Source organism: Lepidothrix coronata, unplaced genomic scaffold, assembly GCF_001604755.1.
Source record: "Lepidothrix coronata isolate B3197 unplaced genomic scaffold, Lepidothrix_coronata-1.0 Scaffold92, whole genome shotgun sequence".
In the NCBI taxonomy this organism is placed as follows: Eukaryota; Metazoa; Chordata; class Aves; order Passeriformes; family Pipridae; genus Lepidothrix; species Lepidothrix coronata.
This window is the reverse complement of record NW_016690272.1, coordinates 3,403,191-3,426,899: the sequence shown is the minus strand read 5'-3', so window position 1 is coordinate 3,426,899 and position 23,709 is coordinate 3,403,191. Positions and strand designations below refer to the sequence as shown.

Below are 23,709 nucleotides of genomic sequence, written 5' to 3'. Positions count from 1 at the left end.
ATTCATGTTACCCAAAGTTTGTGGCTCAGCTGCTTATCCAAACACCCGTTATAAACCTGTAAATCTTAGCAAAGATCTTTTCATTAAACCACCGGCCATCAACGGGAAAATTCAGTAAGGAAACACAAGTGCTTTGAAATGAAATTAAAATAAAATAAAAGCTCTCATTCAAGCTATTAGTACTTTAAAAAGTAGGTTTCTAGATACGATTAAAGGCAATTAAATTCCAAAGCTCCAGAGCTGCACTCCAATTGTGGCAGAACCAAACGCAGGGATGAAATCAGAGCTGTGCTGGAACTGCTGATGCTTCGTGTGCCTTTTGCTTTTAGAACACACAGACAGTAACTGCACTAAGAGAAATTAATGCTGCTTGTGAGTCAACAGCCTGTTTGTGAGAGGGGGATCAAGCAGCTGCAGCTTCCATATTCTGGAATGGTTAATGAAAAGCAGGGAGCTGGTGTCCTTTCCAGAAGGAACTACTGCTTCATCCTCGCTGGAAATCAAATCTCCACCTGTAGCCCTTCAGACCCCACCTGCTTTTTGACAACTTCATCAGGTTTGCAGATTCCAGCAGCAGGTAATTTGTGTTCTCTCCAGGGAATTTAACCTTATGTATGACATGCCCTCACACAGCCTGCTCCAGCGCTGCTAATTCCTGCCCAATTAGCATTTGCTTGGGCATCCTTTCACGACTAGAGAGTCCCTGTTTAATTACCAGCACCCTCAGTCAGACATTACCCAGAGATACTCAGGGGAATTGCCTCCATGGATCCTGGAATAGAGAGAAGCATTTGCATGAACCCTCTCTGCTGAATCCCTTGCCCTTAACTCTGTACCCAGGGCAGGGGATACTGAGCCACAATTTCACTCAAGAGTTTTTGAAACATCTTTTAGTGATTTGCTTCCAGGGACAGTCTCATCCTTTTGTTTTAAATATTACAGCTCAGCTCAAGTAGCTTATTAAAAAGACACTGTGGTCTTCTATAAGAAAGGGATGGGGAAGGGGGGTGTTCCCACCAACCCTCGAGTTCAGCTGCCTGAAGAAGGAGCTAACTCTGTACCTGTGCAGAGACCTCTGCCAAGGAAAGGAGGTTCCAGACAGGGGGTCAAATAAGCTGAAGGTGGAGAGGAAAAGGAATACACCAGTTCCACCTACACCACCTTCTCAGGCTGCTGATTGCAAGAGTTCTCTGCTCTGTTGATAACCGATCTCCAGCTTGTTTTGCTCACTCAGCGTCTTTCCCAAAAAACACATTTCAGCTCTGGCTCTTTTCAGCCGCCTTTCTTTAAGCAGAAAATCCAACATCCAACTGCTCACACCAATTCCCAGTAAGGAACTAAGTAACAGGCAAAGCAGAGTCAGGAAAGCTGTGCTACCAGGGGCGTTTTCCGTTCTTGATAAAGCGACACAAACTTCACATCCAGTTCATTTCATCAGTGCCATAACACGAACCACTGAGCACTGACTTCCCTCCAGCCGCTGCAAATCCTCGGATTATTTGCAGATCCTCGGAGGATGGAGCTAGAACAGCACTGACTCCAGTGTTCCCGTGTCAGGAGGTGCCTTCCCGCAGGTGCCATTTCCAAGACGCCTTCATTTGATGTCAAACAATCGAGAGGAGAAAGCCAAGGAGTCATTGCAAACCAAGAGAATCATTCAGCAGCAGCACATGTGTGTCTTCCCTCAAATATCAGACACGCACACTGCAGGAAAGATTATTCAGATAATCTTTCTTGTGCCTCCTGCACAGCCTTGGAAACCTTTGGCTTTCCCGTTTCATATTTCCTGGGCTCTGACAGTTAAGAACAATCTCCGTTTTTCCAAGTGAAAAAAATAATGGATGATTCAGAGATGCACAGTTAGACTGAGATATTCCAGGTTAGGGAAGCAAATGTGACAAGGCTGTCAGGATTTTCCTCCCAGATTTAGGGGAAACAGATGAGATGTTACATAAATTCCTCACTGAGGTTTAAGCTCTATGGCAGATCATCAATTTAGAACAATTTACTATTTCAGTATAAAATATTTACTTAGAATTACAAGTGCTCTCTTCAATAATTTAAAGGCTGTTGGAGAAAAGAATGGATCAGAGCTAATTTTTTAAAAACAAGATTCATAAAATTGAAGAAATGCAAACTTGGAAAGGACTTGAAAGGTCATTAACAGAGTGTAATGGAGAAGAAATACTTGAGTAACACAAACCCATGTGTAAATACTGTTCTGCCTAGTGCTTCACTCCCATTTTACAATATCCACACTATTCCTTCCTTCACTGTTAAAAAAAATAAAAAAAGCCAGCAAATATTGAGGGCACTGTCTGATCTAGTTACTACTGGAAAATTGCATTAGGCACAGATCCCAAAATAATAACTATTCTGCTCCTCGGCTTTTAAGCAAAACATAGACATTTGCAAATACTGTCCAGGCCGTGTGTGCCAGCCTGCAGCTTGGTACAAAGCACAGCAAAACCACTACACTGATGGCACTGCAGACAAAACATCTCCATCCTTCACTCTGAGGCATCTCTTTCAGCACCAAAATAATGTCAATACACAGACACGCAGAAGTAAACGTGGCTCGGGCTTTAAATACACTGAGAAAAACACGAAAATATATGTGGAATCAGATGATTTGTTTATATCCATCTTCCCAGCTGGCTGGTGCTTTACCTTCAGGATGTGCCCAGAGAGGTTAATGGATGGTTAGCGGTCGTTCCTGCCGGGTGATGTGGACAACAGGATGACACGAGCGTTTTCATTAACAGGAACGTGGGGCCAGCTCTCCAGGATGAGGCAAATTGGATTTCAGCTCTCCAACATGAAGTGTGCTGTCAAATGTAATTTCTTCTTCCGAGAGACACGTCATAGATGAAGGAACGGAATTGCAAATAGATTCTAAACCGTACTTGGAGTGATTCCAGGTTAATGCACGACCCCAAGCGCAGCCATGCAGCAGTGCAGGATGCAGAGCATGGAACTGAGCTCCTGACTGAGAGGGATTTCATGGGCAATTTTCGAGAAACAGGACTAAGTATGAAGAAACTTTCTGAAAGAAAGAGAGAAACGCACTCAAAATGAAATGACAATAAGTATAAACTGCTGGGGTGGGTGTAGCTGCACCAGGGAACGTTCAGGTTGGACTTCAGAAGGAATTTCTTCATGGAAAGGGGTGTTTAAACATTGGAATGGACTGGCCAGGGAGGTGGTGGAGTCCCCATCCCTGGAGGTGCTTCAAGGAATGACTGGACGTGGCACTCAGTGCTCTGGGCTGGGTGACAAGGCGGGGATGGGTCACAGGTTGGACTCGGTGCTCTTGGAGTTCTTTTCCAACCTAAATGATTCTGTGAGTGTGAAACAATCCAACATCAACTGAAATCCATCACTGAAGGTGCTTCACACGGCACTTCAAACCCCTTCAAAGTATCAACTGTTTGGATTCTAGCGAGGAGTTCAGTAAATACAGATGTAGAAAATAAACACATCAATGCAATAAAACTGTACCAACATTATTAAATGCTGCTTATTGGACTTTTTCCTGGCTTAGCTCTTTCCCAATAAAAACTAAACAGCTGCTGAGATTGCACAAGGAGCTCTTTGCCTCCACATCTCTCATCCCAACTACGACCTGCCTTTCTGTTCTAAAGGAAAAGTGGCCTCATCTTTCCCAAGACAGCCCAGGGAGCTGCCTCCCGGGGCTCCCTGACAGCACAGCTCTGCGTCAGGCCCTGCTGCCACTGTTCTCACGTGTTTCACCTCCCCTGGCTCCCAGTCATCCCAATTTAATGTCCTTTCCTTGGGCCTTGGCTGTGTCTCCAAGATAATTGCAGTCAGATGCTGGTGCTTCATTCCTACCAGCCGAGGCATGTGATCACCACCCATCTCTTCTCTCCAGGAGAAAAAAGTCACTTATAACAGATGACAGGCCCATTGAAAAAATAAACAAAACCCATTTCCCACATTTCTGAAGATTTTAGGCAGTACAGTTCATGCTTTGAACAGCACTCCTGTCTATAATATATCTATAAACAAAAATAGAAAAAGATTTTAAGTTAGAAATAGAAAAGATTGAGGTTGGACCAATGAGCCACTGTGGTCCCTTCCAATCTTACCCAGTCTGTGACTTTTTTAAACTTGAAAAAAAAAATCTATTTGTTTTAACAGAAAACTGTCTACAGTCTAGCAAAATGCAGATGACTTCCGCTGATATCAGCTATTTCAAATGAGAAAGTAAACAGAAATATTTGGAACAGGTTTATATTAAGTTTAAATAGCTATCACTTCACTTCTAAAGTAGGGATATATTTTTATATATATATATATAAATATATATAAATATATATAAATATATATATATTCGAGCTAAGAATTGATTATTTGAAGCAAAATTAAAAGGAAGCCAATCAACTCCCTCGGGGTGATCGGGATTTTGGAGAAGCCTGCTGCACATCTCAAGAATAAATAACTGAAATACAGCTTTTTTTATGCTTTTATTTTTTCCATCCCTTCCCTTTGGTGATTTGGCTGTTGATTGCCTTTTCATTTCCTGCAGACATTTCTGAGCCTTCTACTTCCTAACCCCAAACCAAATCAATGCTCTCCCCCCAAACTGCAATCATACACTGACGTGAGAGCAAAGAACCGAGGGCAGCACACCAACCTCACCCTTCTGCTGCCTCTGCTCACAGGCCCAGAAAAGCATTTATTTCTTTATTTCACTGGTGTGGGATCACTCCTCCATGGAGGAAACTGGAAAACACGTGACCCACTGATAAGTATCCTATAAATAGACTTTGGCTTTGCCCCAGGACTCTGATTTGCAGCAATTGATGTAAAGAGGCTCTGGTTTTAAAGCCTGTGACAAACAATACTCTCGGTTGCACAAACAACTGTCTGCATGGCACGAGTGAGCACAAAACCCACTCCTCAGCTCCCTCTCTGCAAAACTGGGCACGTGGATTCCCAGGAGGGCTCGGGCTGAGTGCCCTTGGCTTTCCTGAGTGCTGAAACCACAGAACCCCTGTCAGCCCTGGCCCAGGGGGTTGCAATTCCCGAGCCAAACCCCCTGGAGAAAGGCAGAGAAAAACATGCATTTCTTAACTTCTCTATTTCCAGCTCCCTTATTTTCAGCAGGTGCACAAACTGTACTCCATTCATCTGGCCAGACTTCATGCAATTCAATTCTGGGCTCCCAGGAGCATCCAAGGGGAAAGGGAAAACCATCCATCTGCATCTACAGCAGGGTTCACTGTTTTCATGCAAATAAAAACATCTCTCCTCACCTTTTCCCCTAGTTCATAAGCACAGCAGAATTCTAAGTATCTCCCTAATATTTAACAGCAACTGAAATAACTTCATAGCGAATAGTTTTAAATCACATTTGACATTTGCTAAAAGAGTAAAGGAAAAATGCAGGTTTTCCTTACACTCCAAATAATCTTGCAAATAGTTTTGGGTTTATCATCAGGATAAACTTCATGAGTAACAGGCACAGTTACTACTCTGGGGAAAGCTGCTGACAACACTTCTACAGTCTCATCACTCTGCTTAATTCCAGGCTACTTAATATAGAAATCCCTTCAAGTGATGCTTTGTCTCCCAGTTCCCTTGTTCTGGGATCACACCTTTCCTGGGTCTGCAAAACAAGTCCTTGGTCACTACAGGGTGTCTTCCAACAAGACTTCTGGAGCATATTCCCAAATGCTTGGATGAATCAGGCTCCAAACGCAGAAAGGGCAGCAATAAGTTTCCTTTACATGGGATGTGTAAATCCAGCTTAGAGAATTCTGCATCCCAAGTAATGGGTTTCTTTTAATTACATAATCTGCAAGTATCACATGCAAACACTTTAACTGGCAATATCAAGTGATTGTGCTTGCAGAGAACAAGACATTTTAAATATAAACCAAAGGGAAAAGCCAAGTATCATCAAAATATGAGCAGACCTAAGCACAGCTTTCAAATTCTCAGCTTGCAAATTCTCCTTTTTTATCATGTAAGCAGCAGTTAAATAATCCCACTTCTCCTCCCACCTCTTGCAACTCTCCTGACTCCAGAATTATGTAAAAAAAAGAGTCTGAAAAATCAGTTCCCACAACTGAAGTAGTGCAATAAACTTGCCAGTGTCTTAAAAACGAGCTAGATCATAATCAGTGTGGCCTATGACCATCTACAGGAGCAACAGTTTCTTTGGAACAGGCACAAGTGTCACCACTTGGAGCACAGGGGGAAAGAGGATGGAAGGACCGACGTGCCAGTTATGAGGACTTGCAACCAAGGACATCACAGAGTGGTTCTGGTTGGAAGGAGCCTCAGAGATGATCCTGCTCCAATCCAAGCCCTCTGCCCTGGGCAGGGCCACCTTCCCTGATCAGGTTGCTCAGAGCTTTCCCCCTCAAACTGCCAAATAACCATTTTGGGGGTTGGAACGCTGCACCAAAAACGTCCTGCAGAAAACCAGCCCGTGTTGGTTTTGCTCTTTACAGGCTCAAGGGAGTCTGGCCCAAAATCCTGCTGCCCTTGGAGGGTTGCAATTTTCTCCCACCGCTCCATCAACCAGCCACACACACAGGTAAGCCATTCACGCCGAGGCTTTAGTTTATCCGAGTTCAGCTTTGTCTTTTTTTAAGCATTTTAACAACCTGCAAATTGCCACCATTATTTCCCAGATTAATGCGGATGCTTTTCCCTTTGTGCGGTGACCTCGCCTGGCACCGCTGCTCTGCCTCTGCCGCTTCATTAGCGAACGCCCTTTGGAGGCCGTTTACAATAAACATTCCCAACTCCAGCACACAATTTCTCATATTGACTACTCTAAATGTATTTCATTAATCTCGGAGGAAGGAGGTTCACTCCGAGCAGCAATAAGAATAAAAAATTCCTTTAAAAATAATCCAGTTCTTTACCAGTTGCAATAAACTACTTTTAACACTGCCTTAGGACCAGGACAGGACATAAATTTCTCGAAAGGAAAAAAAAAATCCAAATTCAAACAACTCAGGTTATGATGTATTAGTGTTTGCAAGTTGTACTGACACTTGTTTTGGGATTCCTCCTGGAAATAATAAGGAAAAGACATTTTTTTAATGGGTTTTGTGGTAATTAACCAGCATTGGAAGTGTAGTATCTGGAAATCAGTCTCCCTTGATGGGAATAATCCCAGATGTAGAGGCAGTGCACGACAGGGGAGGGAAAATATCAGCTACCATCTAGGCTTGACTCTTAAATCACACCTTTGCCAGTTCATTCTAATTCCAAAAAACAACGAATAAACTGGACACTGCAAAACATCACAGCCAAGAACTCCCTGACAGCTCCCAGCCAAGAGGATTTCTTCTCCAAAGTAAGGGAACTGGGTGTTTATCCAAACTCCCCAATGTAACTCAGAAGCTCACAAACCTGAACCACATGAAATATGTCTTTAAAAAAGGGAAAAAACCTTGCATTTTAATAGATTGCTGCACTTAACAGACACACACTCAGGTTTTTTTCTCTGTTGTTTGGCCACTCAGGACTGTTGTACCAACTAAACCAGAGCTGAACCTCAGGGTAAGATCAGCACTGAGTCATCCCTTTTTTGCACACTCTCTCTCTAGGACACTCCACAATCCCAGAGCACTGGCATGTTGACATTTTAGGCTGGTCACTAATTCAATCTACACTTCAGGGGTATGAAGGTAAGTTCATACTCCGGATGGGCTAAGTCTGGGAAATGTTTAATTCACCTACTTGCTTACACATCCCCTAAAATGATTTCTGTTCCACAGGAATGACACACAGATCCACGGGGGGGGGGATTTCTCAGCGGATCAACTCTCCCAAAAGGAATGAAGATCTGACTTTTGCCATCTAAACTCAAAACACAAAGGATATTGGACACATGCAGCACTAATAACCACAGAAAAGAAGAGCCACACGCAGAAAACAGCCCCTCTTTCTGTCAATACTCGGTGCTGGTGCAGATCAGCCATGCCGGGGAGGGGATGTGCAACTGTTACTCCTTCAATTAGTGGTGGAAATGCTTCTCCTTGGCAAAAATCTATCCATGAGGCACTTGGTAGAGAGAAAACCTTGCTAATTCATGTATCACTGTGTATCAGCCATAACACACGGCATTTTTCACCAGGAATATGCTGCACTTTGGTCCTGGGAATCATTAGGGGCTGAAAAATGCACGAGGCAAACCCTCGGCCCTCAGAAAATGTGCCTCCAGCTCCGGCACGAAGAGAACCCTTTTCCTCCTGGGAAGTGTCCCTGTGCCATCCATTTCGCTGGTACATCCCCTGTGGATGGCTCATTACCAGCCCAGGAGTGGAATGGAGCGTTTGAGCTCCCCAGCCCATAATTTTGTTTGTTTTAACAAAACTGGGAGGCCACGGGAGCTGAGAAAGCCACAGACAGGCAGCTCACACTCAATACAGCCGGTCAAGTTTTTTGTTATCACCACCAAATACTACTCAGGATTTGTTTAAAAACGAAGGATTTGTACGCCTTACTTGGTAGCATAATCCTGTTTCTAATTAAATAGGAAGGGAGTTAGGTTTGTTTTCAGAAATATCCCACTGCATTAAAAAGAAACCCCAAACCATTTGGATCTGCTTTTGTATGTACTTTATATCCACAGGAGATAAAGCAAAAGAAACCAGGTTCGGTTCTGCCTGATGCTTTGGAAAAATGGTAACATGGATTTAACATGAACATACTGATATCACACTGGAAACACTCCTAGTTTCTTGCTGCTTTACAATTCATATGCACCCCTGGCTATTTCCATTTGCTCTCCTGATCTGTAACTGGCTCTTGGAGGTCCTGCTTTCACATTCCTAATAAAATGTTTCCCTAGGATCCAAGGCTCAGGAACACATTTGCCATGGGCATCCCGTCCCTGGTGCAGCTGAGGTGTCCAACATGCCTGGGAACACACCCACCCACCCCAAAAAGCCACGGTGATGGAACAAGGATTACTTATGGCAAGGCTGTAATTATTTCCTGATCAAAGTTGAAGCTTGGGAGAGCCAAATTTCTTCCCATCGTTTTTTTCTTAGACAGCTGTACTGGACAGAGTACAAGTGGGATTAATAAACATTAGGTGGATGTGTAGTTTTACAGCCAAGTGTGCTCAGCTGTGAGACAGGGAAGGCGCTAATCTAATACGGAAAAATAACAACTTTGAAGCTGGAAGCTGCTCTAATGGAGCTAAAGCCTAAATAATGTGGACATTAAAGGAAACTTTTTAACAGCTCCTCTAAATCTCAAAACCAAGTAGCTTGAGTTACAAGTCCTGACCAAAGACAGCTGAGCAGGGGGGCATTTTCACCTGGCATCTCTGTGATCCAGGGATACTCAGGATCTACCCCTGATCCTCTTCCCAGTGCTCTTTTTCCCGAGCCTAAATGGTTTTGCTGGTCCCACAAGAACAAGCCATTTATATGCCGATGGTAACGAGTCTATCAAACCTTTGCAACTAATTAAAACCTACCAGCTTTCCTCAGGCAGCTAGTTAACAAGGGATGTAACAAAAAAATCACCAAGCTGGATTTCAACAAACCAGGAAAATTTAAATCATTTGTTCTAAGCAGTTGCAAAAAAATGCATCTGCTGTGGCATTTTCACTTGAGCCTGTTGGTTTTGCATTTGAAGCTTGAGGGTACTGCACTACCAGCAGATCTCTAAAATACATACTTTAACATTTATGCTAAAATATACACTAATATATGAAATATATACTTTAATATTTATTAAATATTTCTAGATGGAGATTACAACGCCAAAGGAAAGACCAGTTATTTAGTACCTTTAAATTTTCCCATTAAAAAAATTGAAATTCTCTCCAGACTGAGTGTTCATGACGCAGACAATGTAGCATTCCTTCTTTTTATGGATAGAAATATCTGATTTATTAGTTTTTGCATTAGTGTTGCACTTGGAGCACTGTTGATGAAACAGCACTGACACTGGAGCAACACTGAAAAAGAAGGGTTGTACTTTCCCAAAATTTTATGATCTTAGTGCAAGTCAAGAGGTGGATGTGAACACACAGGGGCTGCAAGGTACCAAACAGATACTATTAGACAGTGATAGGCAATATTAACACCTCAGCATTGCTAATAACACCCCCAAAATAACTTTATATCATCCCCACAATTCTTAATTTTTGTGCCAAGCCAGAGCAGCGTGGAGGGAATTCCAAAGAACTCTGCTATGGCAGGAAACATCATCACAGCACCCAAGTTGCCACCTGCAGGAAGCACAGCTCAGTGAAGTGCTGAGTCCCTGCCCTCCAGTGCGCTGCTTTAACCCCCTGCAAGCTCACAGGAATGGCCTGTGGATGGACTTAATACAGTTTTGGAGCATTATATTGTCTCTGTCAATCTCTCTTTGAAATCACACAAAAAGTCACACCAGAGGAGACAAAGGGGGAAAAAAAATAAATGTGTGCATGTGTGCAGGTTTATTCAGCAGCAGCATTTGAAGCACAGCTTTACTGATGCTCTCTGGTGTCCTCAGCAACTCAAATACCACATATTTAATTGGGGAGCGCCCACCTCTTGCAATTTAAATGTCAGGTTTGGAAAATCACAGTTGGAAAACGCCTTCTGTGCTTCTTAAAGCAGGGAATTTCTCCTTGCAGGCTTTGCACCGAGAACTTCGGCGAACAGAAAGGAGACACAGGGTTTATAAATATAACACGGGGAAGCATAAAGCCAACCAGCATGGAGAGCTCACTGAAACTGTCAGCCAGCAGGGGAAAAAAAATAATTACATCTTTCTGGCAATGATTCATAGTGAAAGCCTTTGAAAAAAACCCTGTGCTTTCTGCCCTGAACGTTGGTAAATAGTGATTCTGATGAGCTGCCCAGAGATTAAAGTTATCTGAGGGATGACTCCTCTGGAAAGGTCCCAGCTCCCTCAGTGTTAGGGGGTTGTAAATAAAATCACCAATTTGGGCCGTCCTGGTGGTGCACAGGGCTGCTGAGTATCTCTGAGGTGTCTCAGCCTCAGGCACGAGCAGCCAAGGGAGCAGCGCTCCGGGGCAGCCAAGGAATCCCTGCGGGTTGCAAAGCCCACGTGTGGAAAGCTTGAGCTCATCCCCTCGGCTGAACCAGGCAGCATGTTTGGGACAGGGCTTGTGACCCGGGAGAGCAGGAGGAGAATGGCCACTGAGCCTCCAGGAAGCCCTGCTTGGCTTCCAGAATATCAGGGATAATGTTTGGGATGGCAACAGCAACGTCTCTCTAGGTGGTGGAGGAGTGAAGAGCTCCCTGGACAGCAGCACCAACAGCTTCCTCTTTGGAGGGAGACTCTTCCTAAAGAAGTTGACTTTCAACAGGTTTAGAAAAGAAAATTAACAATAAAACCCAATCTCAAGCCCCTTGGTTGTGCAGAACCTTGCTTTGACTCCTGAATAAGCCACAGGCCATTATTATGGGAGTGGGGAGACCTTCTTGGAATAAATCCTGCACTGGTGGAGAAAATTTGGAAGAGCAAAAGCTGCTGGGTGTCATTAGGAGCCATGTCAGCCTGGAGAAGAGGTGATTCCAAGCTGCAGGGAAGCGGGCAGAGAAGGGCAGAGCGAACTAATCCCTCCCCAAGGATGTTCACCAAGGCCCACACCCCCCTCACTCTCAGTGAGCACAACTCCCACGCTCTGGGAATTCCAGCTACTTGCACTTCCCCAGCTTTACCACAGGACCACTGGCCAAGTACCATCCAAACAACTCAATTTTAACCTTCCTTAATAAAGTAAAACTCGACCTGGAGAACATGTTGATGTAACTTCATCATTATTACAAAAAAAAAAAAAAAAGCAGTTATGTAAAAGAACAAACAAGTTTGGGGCGGGTGTTTGTGGCTGTCACTGTTATCCCCAAGGTGGGTGGGAAGAAGGTGAGCTGCATGCATATTCCATTTTTATTTCCTTTTTGGCAGAAATAGAGCATTGCTTAGGCAGAATTTACATTTGAGTTTCTAATTTAGCATCAAGGTTGCTGAAGGGAAAGCAGCTTGAGTTTATCAGGAGATTAAAAATAACATCAAAAGCAGCGTCTGAGACAGGCAAAGCCCCAGGAGTTGGTGCTGCAAAGGGCAGCAGGTGTGTTGCTCTGCTGTGTGATCCATGTACACAGCTGGCTTTTCCAGGGAATTCACTGACTGGACCAAAAAGTAAAAAAAAAAATTTTAAAAATAAAAATATCTGCCATTTCCCACACGCAGCCTAATCAGGGTAGTCACTAAACACAACATGTGTGTCCCTGCACAGACTTGATGATAAAGAGAAGAAGAATTGGTCGCCTTTCAAATCTTTCAGAAGTGATGGAGGCCTCTTTTGTTCTCTTGATAAAAGAAAAACAAACAACCTGACCATAAAAATCACGGGCTGCCAGCAAAAAGGCAAGTTAAGATACAAGGAGGAAATCAAGTGATTGATTTAGGTTTATTGTGACAGGCTGTAGTCACTGGGCTCATAAATTAGCAATTAGAGTCCAATTCAGAAGCAAATCAACCAAGAGTTCTTTCCTTGTTACCTTTCCTTTTAGTTTCGGAGCCCACCTAGTTCAGGAAATGCTGATTTTCCTCTCTGGATGTGTCAAAACCCAGCAAACCTTCCACAGTAGTTTTTCAGCTACAACTGAGATAGACCCAAAATCATCTCTCTCTACATGAGTATTTCAAGAAAACCCATTACATAGAGAAAGGTTGGTGATGATATTAATAGTGGGTGGGGTCTTGGAAAATTTCTGACATTCAAACATCCGAATTATTTTTCTCAGCAGAGCTTGGCTTGTCAAAGTGAGAAAAATTGAGGCAGGGGAGCCACGAGCTTTTTTAAAATTGGGGACTGCTCTCTAAACACATTTTGGCACGAGAGCGATTCCATCATTCATAATTTCATCTCCTACAGGTTTCACAGTATATGTTATTTAAAGAAATTCATTTCCTGCTGAATGATTTATGAGGGGGAAACAGGATGCCGAGGGGAAACAAACGCATCAGAAGTTTCCAATCTGAGCATTTGCCATGGGGTTATTTCCTCACCCCTCCTCAACTCATCCTGATATCCCTTCTCCCGAGTAAAAACACTGGCACAGTTGCTTGAAGATTTTAGTTTCCATAGAAACTGTTGTTGGCTAAAGTAAATACAAGATGGTAAGGAGTGTGAATTCCCTCGTCCTGCGAGCTTGCAGCTGCCAAATTTTCACCCCCTGACCATTCCTCAGGATCTGCCGGTGGCTTGAGATTTTTAGCCACGACTCCCTTTAAAGAGCACAGACCCTCTTCTGAGTGGCACTTCCATGATCTGCAGGTGGTGTGTGAACATCCAGAGCTATTTCCACGCCTCGTTGTACAAAAGCACGTGTTTCTATCATTTTATTTTGCAGCCCTCGACACTGAACTTTATAAGGGAGAAGACGTCTCTGGGTCTGCACATCAACACCGGGCTCCAGAGAGGGCTGCCAGGTACCGTGTGAACAAAGGGAAACAAATCCTTGCTTCGGCACAACTCCTGATTTTCACGTTCCTTCAGCATTTCCAGTCACAAGTGTGAGCCCTGAGCACCCTACTGCTGCTGCCCCACGGCTGACACGGCTCCGAGTCCCCGAGAGCAGCACATGCCACGGCTGCAATTATGGGCAGTCACGTCCTCGGAAGGAAAAATTAACTGCATAATAATCTCCTGCTCTCGAAATCCCTCTTGCTCTCTTTCCTATCTGATTCTAATGCAAACCAAAAGGGCAAGGTCCTGATAATCATTTTATAACTCCATCGCTTCTGTATAATTTCAGTGTATTTTGAATTCGGGCCCTTTCTCCTAACATACACTATTAATGTGGTTTTTCTCATTCTCCTCAGAGCATTACTTTAATTTTTCTTCTCTTGTAGAGAATCTGCTGCAGCGCCCTGTTCTGCCTGAGATTTGCCTTCATTCCAAGGAATGAGCCTTTCCATGTATATTGCATTGAGACAGCAAACTCTGTTACTGCTTCTGAAAATAGCAGCTGAAGGGAGACAGAAGGAGCCGTCCCTGACAACACGCAAAGAGAAGGCGACGCTGAAGCTTCTCCGAAACACGGGGTCATTCCAGTGCACTGCTGACTGACTTGGGATTGCAGGGCAAGCTTTTCATCTCCCAAGCATCAGGTGATCTGGTGCCCACTAAAGAACACTGTTAGAAACCCAAGTTCCTGTCCACGTGGTAACACTTCATTACAGCTCCCCAAAGTGTGGGAGCACAGATAACAGATGCCAGTGGCTGATAAGAGTGTGGCCTTGGCTCTGGGACCACGCTCTGCTGCTGGGATATTCTATATATTTGCAGCCAGCTCTTGTGGGTAACTGTCCCTGAGCTCCTCAGGAAGGTCTTTCTTTAGCAGGTGCCTTTCTGAGCTACTCCCTCACCCAGCAGTAGTGCTGGTGCTCTCCTCTTAAGTCTCCAGGGAATGGAAAGAGCAGGAGAGAGCCTTCAGGAGACTTTAATAATCATCACAAACCAGAAGCTGGAGGAGGAGATGGGGTTTTGCACTCTGAGAGCCTGCACAGCTGCAGTCCGAGCTCTAACCCTGAAGTGATCTCAGCTCATTCCTCGTGCTACCTCAACATGACAATTCTGGGATTAAAGGTGCACTTCCGTGTCTTTAAGGGAACCTTTAAGGCTAAACTTTTAGGCTACTCCTAAGAGGGAATGGAGAAAACAATCAGAGCTGCTGGATGAGAAACCCAGAAAGATGCAACAACAAACACGAAAGAACAATCACCAAATATGTTTGCCTAGACTCCTGCAGAAATGCTGTGAAGAGTGAATGTCAACCAACAAGGCTGAAGCAGAAACTGAGAAACCCTTTGTGTTTCGTTCTCTTCTACAGAAATTAGGAAGGTACACTGAATGCAGCGTGAGAACAGGCTGTTTTTTGGTTACTAGGACTGCCTATAGTCCTCTAAAGTCATTGCTTGCTGATGGTCCTGTGTAGCAGCACAATGGGTTCTGGAACCTTACTATGGGTGTTGTTAATGAAATTGAGTTTACGGTAAAAATAAAAAGGAAGTGCTCTTTTTTATTTAAGCCGAGGCTTATTTAAAAAGACACTCATTTCTATCCAAAGGCAGCAGTAGATCAGAAATACACTAAATGAGGTTTAAAGAGTCCCATTAACCTAAGTTCTTAATGACAACCCACTGACAAAATCTACTTTTAGCGTTCTGAAAGTTTGCCCCCACCTGGAAGCAGAGCTGTGGAAAAGAGCCTCTGAAAAGCTGGGAACTTGGGCAAGTATCCTCCATGCACAGCCAATATTCCAGGGGTTTTACTAGAAACCTCTGTGCAATCACAAGCTGCTGCTGCTTGACTCCAAGCCAAGCCTTCCTGCTGTTCCATTAGTTTTAGATCCTCTGTGGAAGTGACACAAACAGGGTTTCTGTGACATTCCCTCACCTGCAGTCGGCTCCTTTGCTCAGCCCCACAACACGGATCAACCCAAAACTTCCATGACTGGCCCCAAAACGAGCATTTTTTTTTTCCCTCACCATTGGCAAGATCCCCTCAACAGCCAACCCAGGTGCTGTTTTCCTCCTGCCCACACACAGATCAATGACAAAAAGCAAACTCATTCACATAGGTGGTGCATTTCACCACCCTAAAGAGCAGGGATTTTCTCATACCCTTCACTTAATGCCACTGCTGTCAAACCTGTAACACACTGTAACAAAAACAGCCTTTATATAACCCAATAAATAAAAGTCACCAAGGCAATAGCTGTGCATAAATTTTAGCTCAAAACATTTTGTTAGAAGAACACGAATGTCCTCTGTAAAGCGGGGAGCATTTTAAAATAACGTCCTAGACATTGTTAATACTTTATTGCTATTCATCGTTGAACCATTAATCATGGTTGCACTCATTTGGTATTAATGTGCACGTCACAAAGTACTTCTGCTGCATTTCAATTATAACTCAGCCTTTAAAATGCTGCCAGCACTACATGGGAAGCTTTGAAAACCAAATGTGAATAGTCTGTTCGGAGATAACTACAAGTGCATTCTGGCACGGAGAGACAACCTTTCCCATTCCCAACTCCTGCCCTCAGGGGGCCGAGGAGCCTGTGGGGCTGTGCCATGTGTGCTTCCTGGGAAGCCACAGCCGTTTTCCTCCCTCAGGATGAGGGGAGAAGAATCATTCCTTTGGGATGTTCGACCACAGCTCAGCAGCAGCAAGGCCACACTCCAAAGCCCCAAAGGAGATTCCTTTTTTCCCCCTATCACTCCTGTGATTCCCTGAGGCACGGTCTTGCTTCTGGAGCTGAGTGCTTTGGTTTTTTCTCTGATGTGTAGTGTCTGTCCAAACAAAAACACCAGAGAGAACGTGTATCTACAGCCTCCTGTCTTTAGAGACTGCAAAGGAGTGTGCAATGCACCGGGGCAAAGCTGAAGGGAGCTGACATCCTGATCCCCCTGATGGCAGCTGAAAAAGAACCAAATCCTCCTTCTGGCCTCAAGAGGAAAAGAGGAAAATCAGCAGCACAAAATACAACAGAGACCTCAACAAATATCAGCTCCTTGCCACCAGGGAAGCCAAGAACTTGTAAGCATACCTAGATGAATCAGGAATTTTGTTCCCTGGCAGCGTTTTCCACACAGAATCCAACAACAAGAACTCAACAATCCCAACACTTCCCATCAGAAACCGGGTTACATGAAGAAAAGGCAAAACACTACTTCTTAGCTAAGGAAATTTTTTTTCTTTTTTAAATTCTTGCATATCATTCCCTTTTTTTTTTACCTAGGTCATCAGTGTAACATGGAAGCACACACTAAGAATTCCTACCTTGGGAGCTCTGGCATGTTTTCCACATCTGGCATCTTTGACGAGGCTGATATCCAGCAGCTCGGTCTCCTGGAAGGAAAAATTGCAATAGAAATAATTAAGACATCATTCCAAGAGCCTCGTTGTGTTATCAGTGTCCCACTTCCCACACCTGGCAGGGGTTTTGACTGTCTGCAATGATTCTTGTCCAGACTGGGATCAGCTTCAAGGAGAGCTCTGGTGCACTTAAGTGATTCCAACAGCAACGCTATGCAGGTCCCTTTTCATATATAGATTATATAGAAGCCAAGCTGATTTCCTGCCTCACTAAATAGCAGCTGCTGTGCTTTTGTTTTAGTCTTTTTAATACAATTTTAGCATTTTAATGCTAGTCACAGTGTGAAAAAGGCATCATTAGAAACAGAGAACCCTGCCACTGCAACAGAAAACCTCCTTCATTATTGCCAGAACATTTTGAAAAGTGCATATGAAACCCAAGAAGTGCTATATCTACAAAGATAACAGGTTCCAACTGTTTCAGTGACTGCTGCTCAGTAAAAAAACATGTACTTTTGACAAGCATTTCATAGTTCATGAGTTATGGGTTATGCCACCGGAATAAAACTGGCACATAATGACAGCTCCTCTTAGGAAACTCCTGCCCTCCCCTACACATGTGCAACATGAAGAACCTCCCTTCCCTGATTTCAGCATTTGCAATGAGGAAGGATGCTGGAGATGGGAGCAAGTGCTATTCCTGGCTGCTGGATCCCTTGGAAGCACTCACATTCCCATGGTACCACTCGTGCTTTGCCAGGAGCAACACCAACTGTCCTGCAAGGGCAGCGAGAGATCTGACCTGATTTAGCACTACTTGACTGTCTTAAAGCACATCTTAAAACTCTCTGCCTCACTTACACCAGCATTTGGACTAATAACCCGTGTTAGAGTGGCTCAATGACAGACTAAATATAGCCTGAAATAAGTAATTGCAAATACTGTGTGGGGAATTTGAAATCTCAGTGCTGGACAAAGCCACTGCTCCTTCTCTTTTAAATTAAAAGAAGAAAAAAAATAATTCATGGGCATGTTATTTTGCCATGAATTACTTTTGACCCTTATTTTTCCCCCCCCATTTGAAGAGAGAGATCTCTGCACAGCTCTTGCAGACCTTTGTTGTCAGTCAAGATGCAAGCTCTACCAACAGATTTTCACGTGACTGTACATTCATTACTTTCTCCTCTGTTCCCCACAGCAATCCCAATTCCCTACTATTCTAGTATTTCCTGAACTCCACAAGCACCTTTTTCCCCTCTTCAAGCAGCCTGTTGAGGGGAAACTTGCACTTTTGAGATTGTTACTTTTTGTTCTCCCTTGCCCACAAGAGGACAAGGGTAATGAAACTTGCCGAGATTACAAAGAAGTATCAGCAGGGTCGTAAAAGGTGATATTTTGTAAACCTCTTTAGGATAAACAACCCAAACTCCACCACTACACATGGCACATGGACACAAGGCACTCTACTGGAGCCTCTCACATGGACAGCTGATCACTGTACCAAAAACTTGCCTACAGCTGTCCCTGTTCCAGCTCAGGAGCACCTCACCGTTTGGGAACCCAGTGTTCAAGCCTAGTTTGAAGCTGATCTCGCTTCCAGATCTCAGCTACGTTATTCTGATCCTGCCCCACCACTGGCACCAAGAGTTTAGTGCACCAAAGTCTGCTGGTCTCTCACCACTCAATTAAACAACTGCACAAGAAACACCTAAAAATTGCCAAGGACAGTGAGCCCTGAGTGTCCATCTCCCGGTGTGACTGGTGCCCAGTGGCCACCACCTCCTCAGAGGGAAACAACTGCACTGGTGAGAAAGCAAAGCCGATTTTTTACCAGCCACAGATCTTTCCCTGGGTTTTACAACAACTTTCCCACGTTCTCATCGTTCCTGTCGTGGCAGAATCGATGTCTTGAGTCCCAGCCACGTTTGAGCAGCGCAGTGATGTCTCCACGTGTTTTAATTCAGAAATGTGGCCCGTGCCACACCTCCACCTCCAACAGCCTCACGTGCAGGTAAGGCAGCAGGTGCAGCTTGAAGTAAAGCAATGACACACTGCAGGGCTTATCTTTGAGTCAATCCATGCGGCCATTTAGATCCCGGCAGGAATGGAAGCCATGGAATAGGGCAGAGCTAAACGTGGGTTTGTCTCAGAGCAAGAACTAAGGCAGGAAGCAGGGCTTATATTTACCACAACAAACAACACCCACACTCTGAGATGGTCTCCAGCCCACTGTGAAATGTTCTACAGAAGCTGCAGGCACATGCAGACCATGTCATAAAAATCAGATTTCGATGACTGCAAGGACTAAAGAGCCCTAAAAATAAAGGTTTTAACAGCAAACACATGAGGGAAATTAAATATGCTGAAGGAAAACAGATCTTACACAAAGATGCTGAGCCACACACAGTGAGTGTCACAAGGTTTTTTGGTTTGTTTGTTTGCTTGGTTTGGGTTTTTTTTCAGGGGGAGAGGAGGGTTGGGTTTTTTGTTGTTGTTGTTGGATTGTTCTGGTATTTTACCTTTTTTTTTAAAAAAAGAAAAGCAAACTGAATTAATAACTTATTTACTTCAAAAAGTACAACTAGATCTCCCATTACACAAAGATAAAAAGACCCTTTTAAATGAAATAACACACATTAAGAAGAGACACAAAAAAGGAAAAGGCAGTGACCAGCATTCCCAGGGACAGTCAAGGAATCAGAACAACCCTGCTCATCTCTGCATCCTCCTGGATGGAGGAGGATGAGGGATAGAGTCGTTTTGGAGTTTTGTCTACTACTTTCAAGATGCTTTCATGCCACCAAGCCATGTGCAGAAAAGGTGACAGCATGAGGAGCCAAGGCCTGGCAAGGATGGTCTCAGAAGAACAGGGGAAGGGTGGAGTTTGGTGGGGCTGCTTGGACAAGACCAAGCAGATCTTGCCAGGGCTGTGGGAAGGGCCCTGAACATTCCCCTTATGGCCCTCCTGCCCTGCTACCCCTCTGACACAGAAAGCAGGGTTTATAATCCTATCCCTAGGATCCTTTAAATCCCTGTTTGACAAGGCCATTTAATTTGGGGGTAATGACGGAAGTCCAACGTCTCAGCCACCATCAGGAATCAGCAAGGAACGGTCCAGCTTCCACATTTGATCCATATGTTCAGGTCTCCAGAAGCAGGAGCCTGACAGGTGCTGCAGCCCCTGCTCTACAATAAGAGGACAAGAGCAGGATCTGCATTCACATAAGTGCCTCTGCAGGCAGCATTTGGTGGGGCTTGCATAAATCAGAATTCCTAATGTGCCATTTCTTAGGAGCTCTCTGGTTTGAAAAAACCTCCTGGAATTCCCTCACCCCGGGCATTTGCTTTCATCTTTCAAACAACCAATTAAGAGGACAAAGATCACCATTTCCTATTTCCCTACTGCAAACCACGGGCAGATTCCTGTAAAGGAAAAACACACTTGGGTAGTGGCCAGAAAAATGCCCCTTTTCCTGTGCAGCAAAATAGCCCAAGCCCTCCTCCCTCAGAGTCAACTGGAGTTTTGCTAATGACTTCCTCCAGGCAGGCCTGGAGACTGCACTCTGTGCAGGAGGCACGGAAGCCATAGCAACTGGGGAAAAAAAAACAACAATAAAAAAATAAATTAAAACCACCAAACCTTCTGCAAGTCCAACTTTGCCCCGTTTAGAGACCTCCAGTCACTGCTGTTGGGACTTACTTATCTTGCAATAGAGTTAACATCTCTTAATGCAAGTGGTGGATCCCTCCAGTCATTTATAATACAAAAGTCCAAGAGAAGTGAATTATTAATCCCACCATGTTTGTTTTCAATTAGCAGCTGGGACAGAGATGCATTCATAGAGGGTGCATTGTGCAATCTCACTTTTATGGGTGAGCACACGCTCACAAAGGCAAGAGATTGTGCAACCCTCACTGACTTCTTGAGCGCTTATAATTAGGCCCATCTGAATTTAATATAGTAACACCAATTTATACCAGCTGAGGATCTGGCTCACTTCTATTTTAAACTGCCCAAAATGATGCCAAGTGAGTCAGGGTGTCTTGGGAACTTGCTTGTGACATAACCCCAGCTACAGAGCAGAGTTCCTCATCGATCCCGAGGAGCCACCGGCAGCACGGCGGGCTGGGAGCGGGATCGACCGTCCTATAGAATTCCACAGAACTATGTCAAGGAGACCAGGAAAAAAGTGGGTGTGCATCGCAACACCTGCACGGGTTAGCTGGTCCAGAGAGCCAATGACTTTATACACACCCCTAAGAAAAACAATTCCACTCTGCTCTGAGTGCTCGCTGAGGCTGGGAAGTCACACATTGCTCTGTTCAACCTCCATTTCCACGGCCCTTCTGGCTGGAAAGTCTTTTTTCCCCAGTGTGCGAAATGTTGCCACGTGCTGCCGGCCACTGTGGAGCACAGCTCCCAGCCCCTGCCAGTTAAGGTCATGCTCTAACTGATGTACAACTAATTAAACTCTGTAAACTCATTTTCCACTCAGCTGCGAGACCTGTGGCTCCTTGTTTCCAATCTGAAGGAGAACCTGTGTGTCTGAAAGCTTATCTGACTCTTCTAAATATACCAGTCAGTCTACTAGAAAGACACAAGACTGCCTTCAAAGGTTGCCTGATACAATGCTAAGGAAAATAAACTTTGGAAACTAAGCCAGTTCGGTAAACAAGCACCATTTAATGCTACTGGATGGCAATATCTGGGCAAAGTTTTCAAAGGGAAAAAGCCAATTTGCTGAAACAAACTTCAAACAGAGAGTCAAACAACAGCTTCTACTGGGAATAGTTAATCATAACAAAATGGTTCTTTAATACAGAAATACTTCATTTTATCCTTTTCTGAACATGAAAGCACTGCATATCTCTGGAAGAAAAAAAACGTATGCAGTTCTGTGTTACTCTTATTTTTATTTTGCATTTTGAAGAGGTTATTTAAAATAAAGCCATGTGACTAATATGCTTACAACGTGTTATAAAGAAAATACTAAGATCAACATTTGAATCTGATGGGGAACAATTACAGAATCACAGAATCAATTAGGTTGGAAAAGACCTCTGAGATCGAGTCCAACCTGTGATCAAACACCACCATGTGAACGAGTTCAAGGCACTCAGTGCCACATCCAGTCTTTCCTTAAATACCTCCAGGGACAGTGACTCCATCACCTCCATGGGCAGCCCCTTCCAATACCTAATCACCCTTTCTGTGAAGAATTATGAAGAAATTACAAGTTGTGCTTAAGAAGTATCTGGCGCTGTAGGTTCAGAGCAAACCCGTATGCAAACTCCGCAATTTGCAGCCATTTATGGGATACACCTCATGCAGGTTTCAGAGATTTTGGCAGTGTACTGATCCATCAGCCACACTTGGATTAACTCCAGGATGAAGTTCCCTGCAGTGAGAGTGAACACTCAGTGCCAGTTCAGAAAGGGTGCCTGCACAACTGGGGGATGTCATGTGTCATCCCCCTGCTAAAAACATACCTATTTTTCCCCATTACCATTAAGAATAAATTGAATGAAACACAGCAATTTGTCTCCTCTCCCCAAGGGAAAGCCGTGGAGGACTGGTGAGACGGATTTAGCAGAAACCTGCATCAAGAGCTACAAGTAGAAACAGCAAGGCTGTCAATGATTTTAACTGGAGCTGTGCTGTGCTGCTGTGCTCCCCCAAAAGTCCCCTTATGCAATTCACTTGCTGTATCCCACTGGAAAGAGACAGTCCCTGAGGAAAGTGTCCCCATGCTTCCTCCTGGCAGCACACAATTCAATTAGCAGGCCTCAAAATCACGGGCTCCATCAATAAACCAGCAGCAGAGCCACGCACACATCCTCAAGTCAATGTAAAACTTTCCTCAACAACAGCAAAGTCTTTTTCTACACACGGTTCTTCACGAGTTCAAAACAATTTGTTACCTTCCCACCCACTCTTTTCAAGAGCTCATTAAAAATTACATCATTAATGCTAAAACTCACCGAGCTCCCCAAAGCCACCAGACCTCTTGTAGCTCCTCGTAGGTTCTGCTCTACTCACCGATGGATAAAGCAGCAACAAGGCACTCGAATAATGGAACAAACGCTCAGGTTAAACTCTTATTTCTGGAGCACCTATTGACTTCTTTAAAGGGTCAATTAAACACACAGAATTTTAACTTGGTAAAGTGGCTTCTGAATTCTCTGCCTTCTAAACATCTATTAAAAACCCAAAGGCCCCCCCCCAAAAAAAAAAAAAAAAATCCACCACCGTGGCACACGAAATGAAAAACTGGGTGAGAGGCACAGCTGGTTACTGAGGGATGAGAGACTAGAGAACACTCTGCTGCCTCCACTACTTCACTCAAAAATCACTTATTTATCCACTTCTTCCTTTCTGGCTAATTGTAATACCTGGGCTCAGCCAGGAGTTTTACTTTTAAAAAAACAAACATAGGGTTCTGTCATACCTTGAGAGAGCATGAAGAGAATAATAAGCCACACACTTGTTCCCAAGAGGCAAATAGGGGAACTCGGCAAGAGTTCCGAAGGGCACCACACAATCCAGACAAAGCATTCCACCACTGAACCCACCCAGCACATACTGATCCACAACACCCAGCCAAAATCCAATCCCTCCGGCTTTACGCTGCCGAGAACATCAAGAAGGGAGCAGAGAAAGAGAAGCAGAGGCACAGGAAGAGAGAAGAAGGAGAAGGAGGGCAGACAGGTCCTCCAGCTCCCCTGGCACCTGGTGGCAGAGCAGCTCTCCGTGTCCCGACGGCAGGGCCGGCACCGCGTGGGGAGCACACGCCTTCGCTTTGAGCCGCTCCGGTGCCCGCGGACACCCCCCGGGCCCCCCGTGACCCAGCGGCCGCTCC

General features: G+C 44.4%; 1 protein-coding gene across 1 annotated transcript in view; it reads right to left on the bottom strand.

Moving 5' to 3' along the window:
• PLCB1 (phospholipase C beta 1) overlaps window positions 1-23,709 on the bottom strand; it is a 277,548-nt gene that overhangs the window by 170,577 nt on the left and 83,262 nt on the right. Inside the window, exon 3 of the mRNA XM_017821860.1 lies at window positions 16,814-16,882. Coding sequence (XP_017677349.1) covers window positions 16,814-16,882 — 69 coding nt within the window. The remainder of the gene's footprint in view (window positions 1-16,813; window positions 16,883-23,709) is intronic.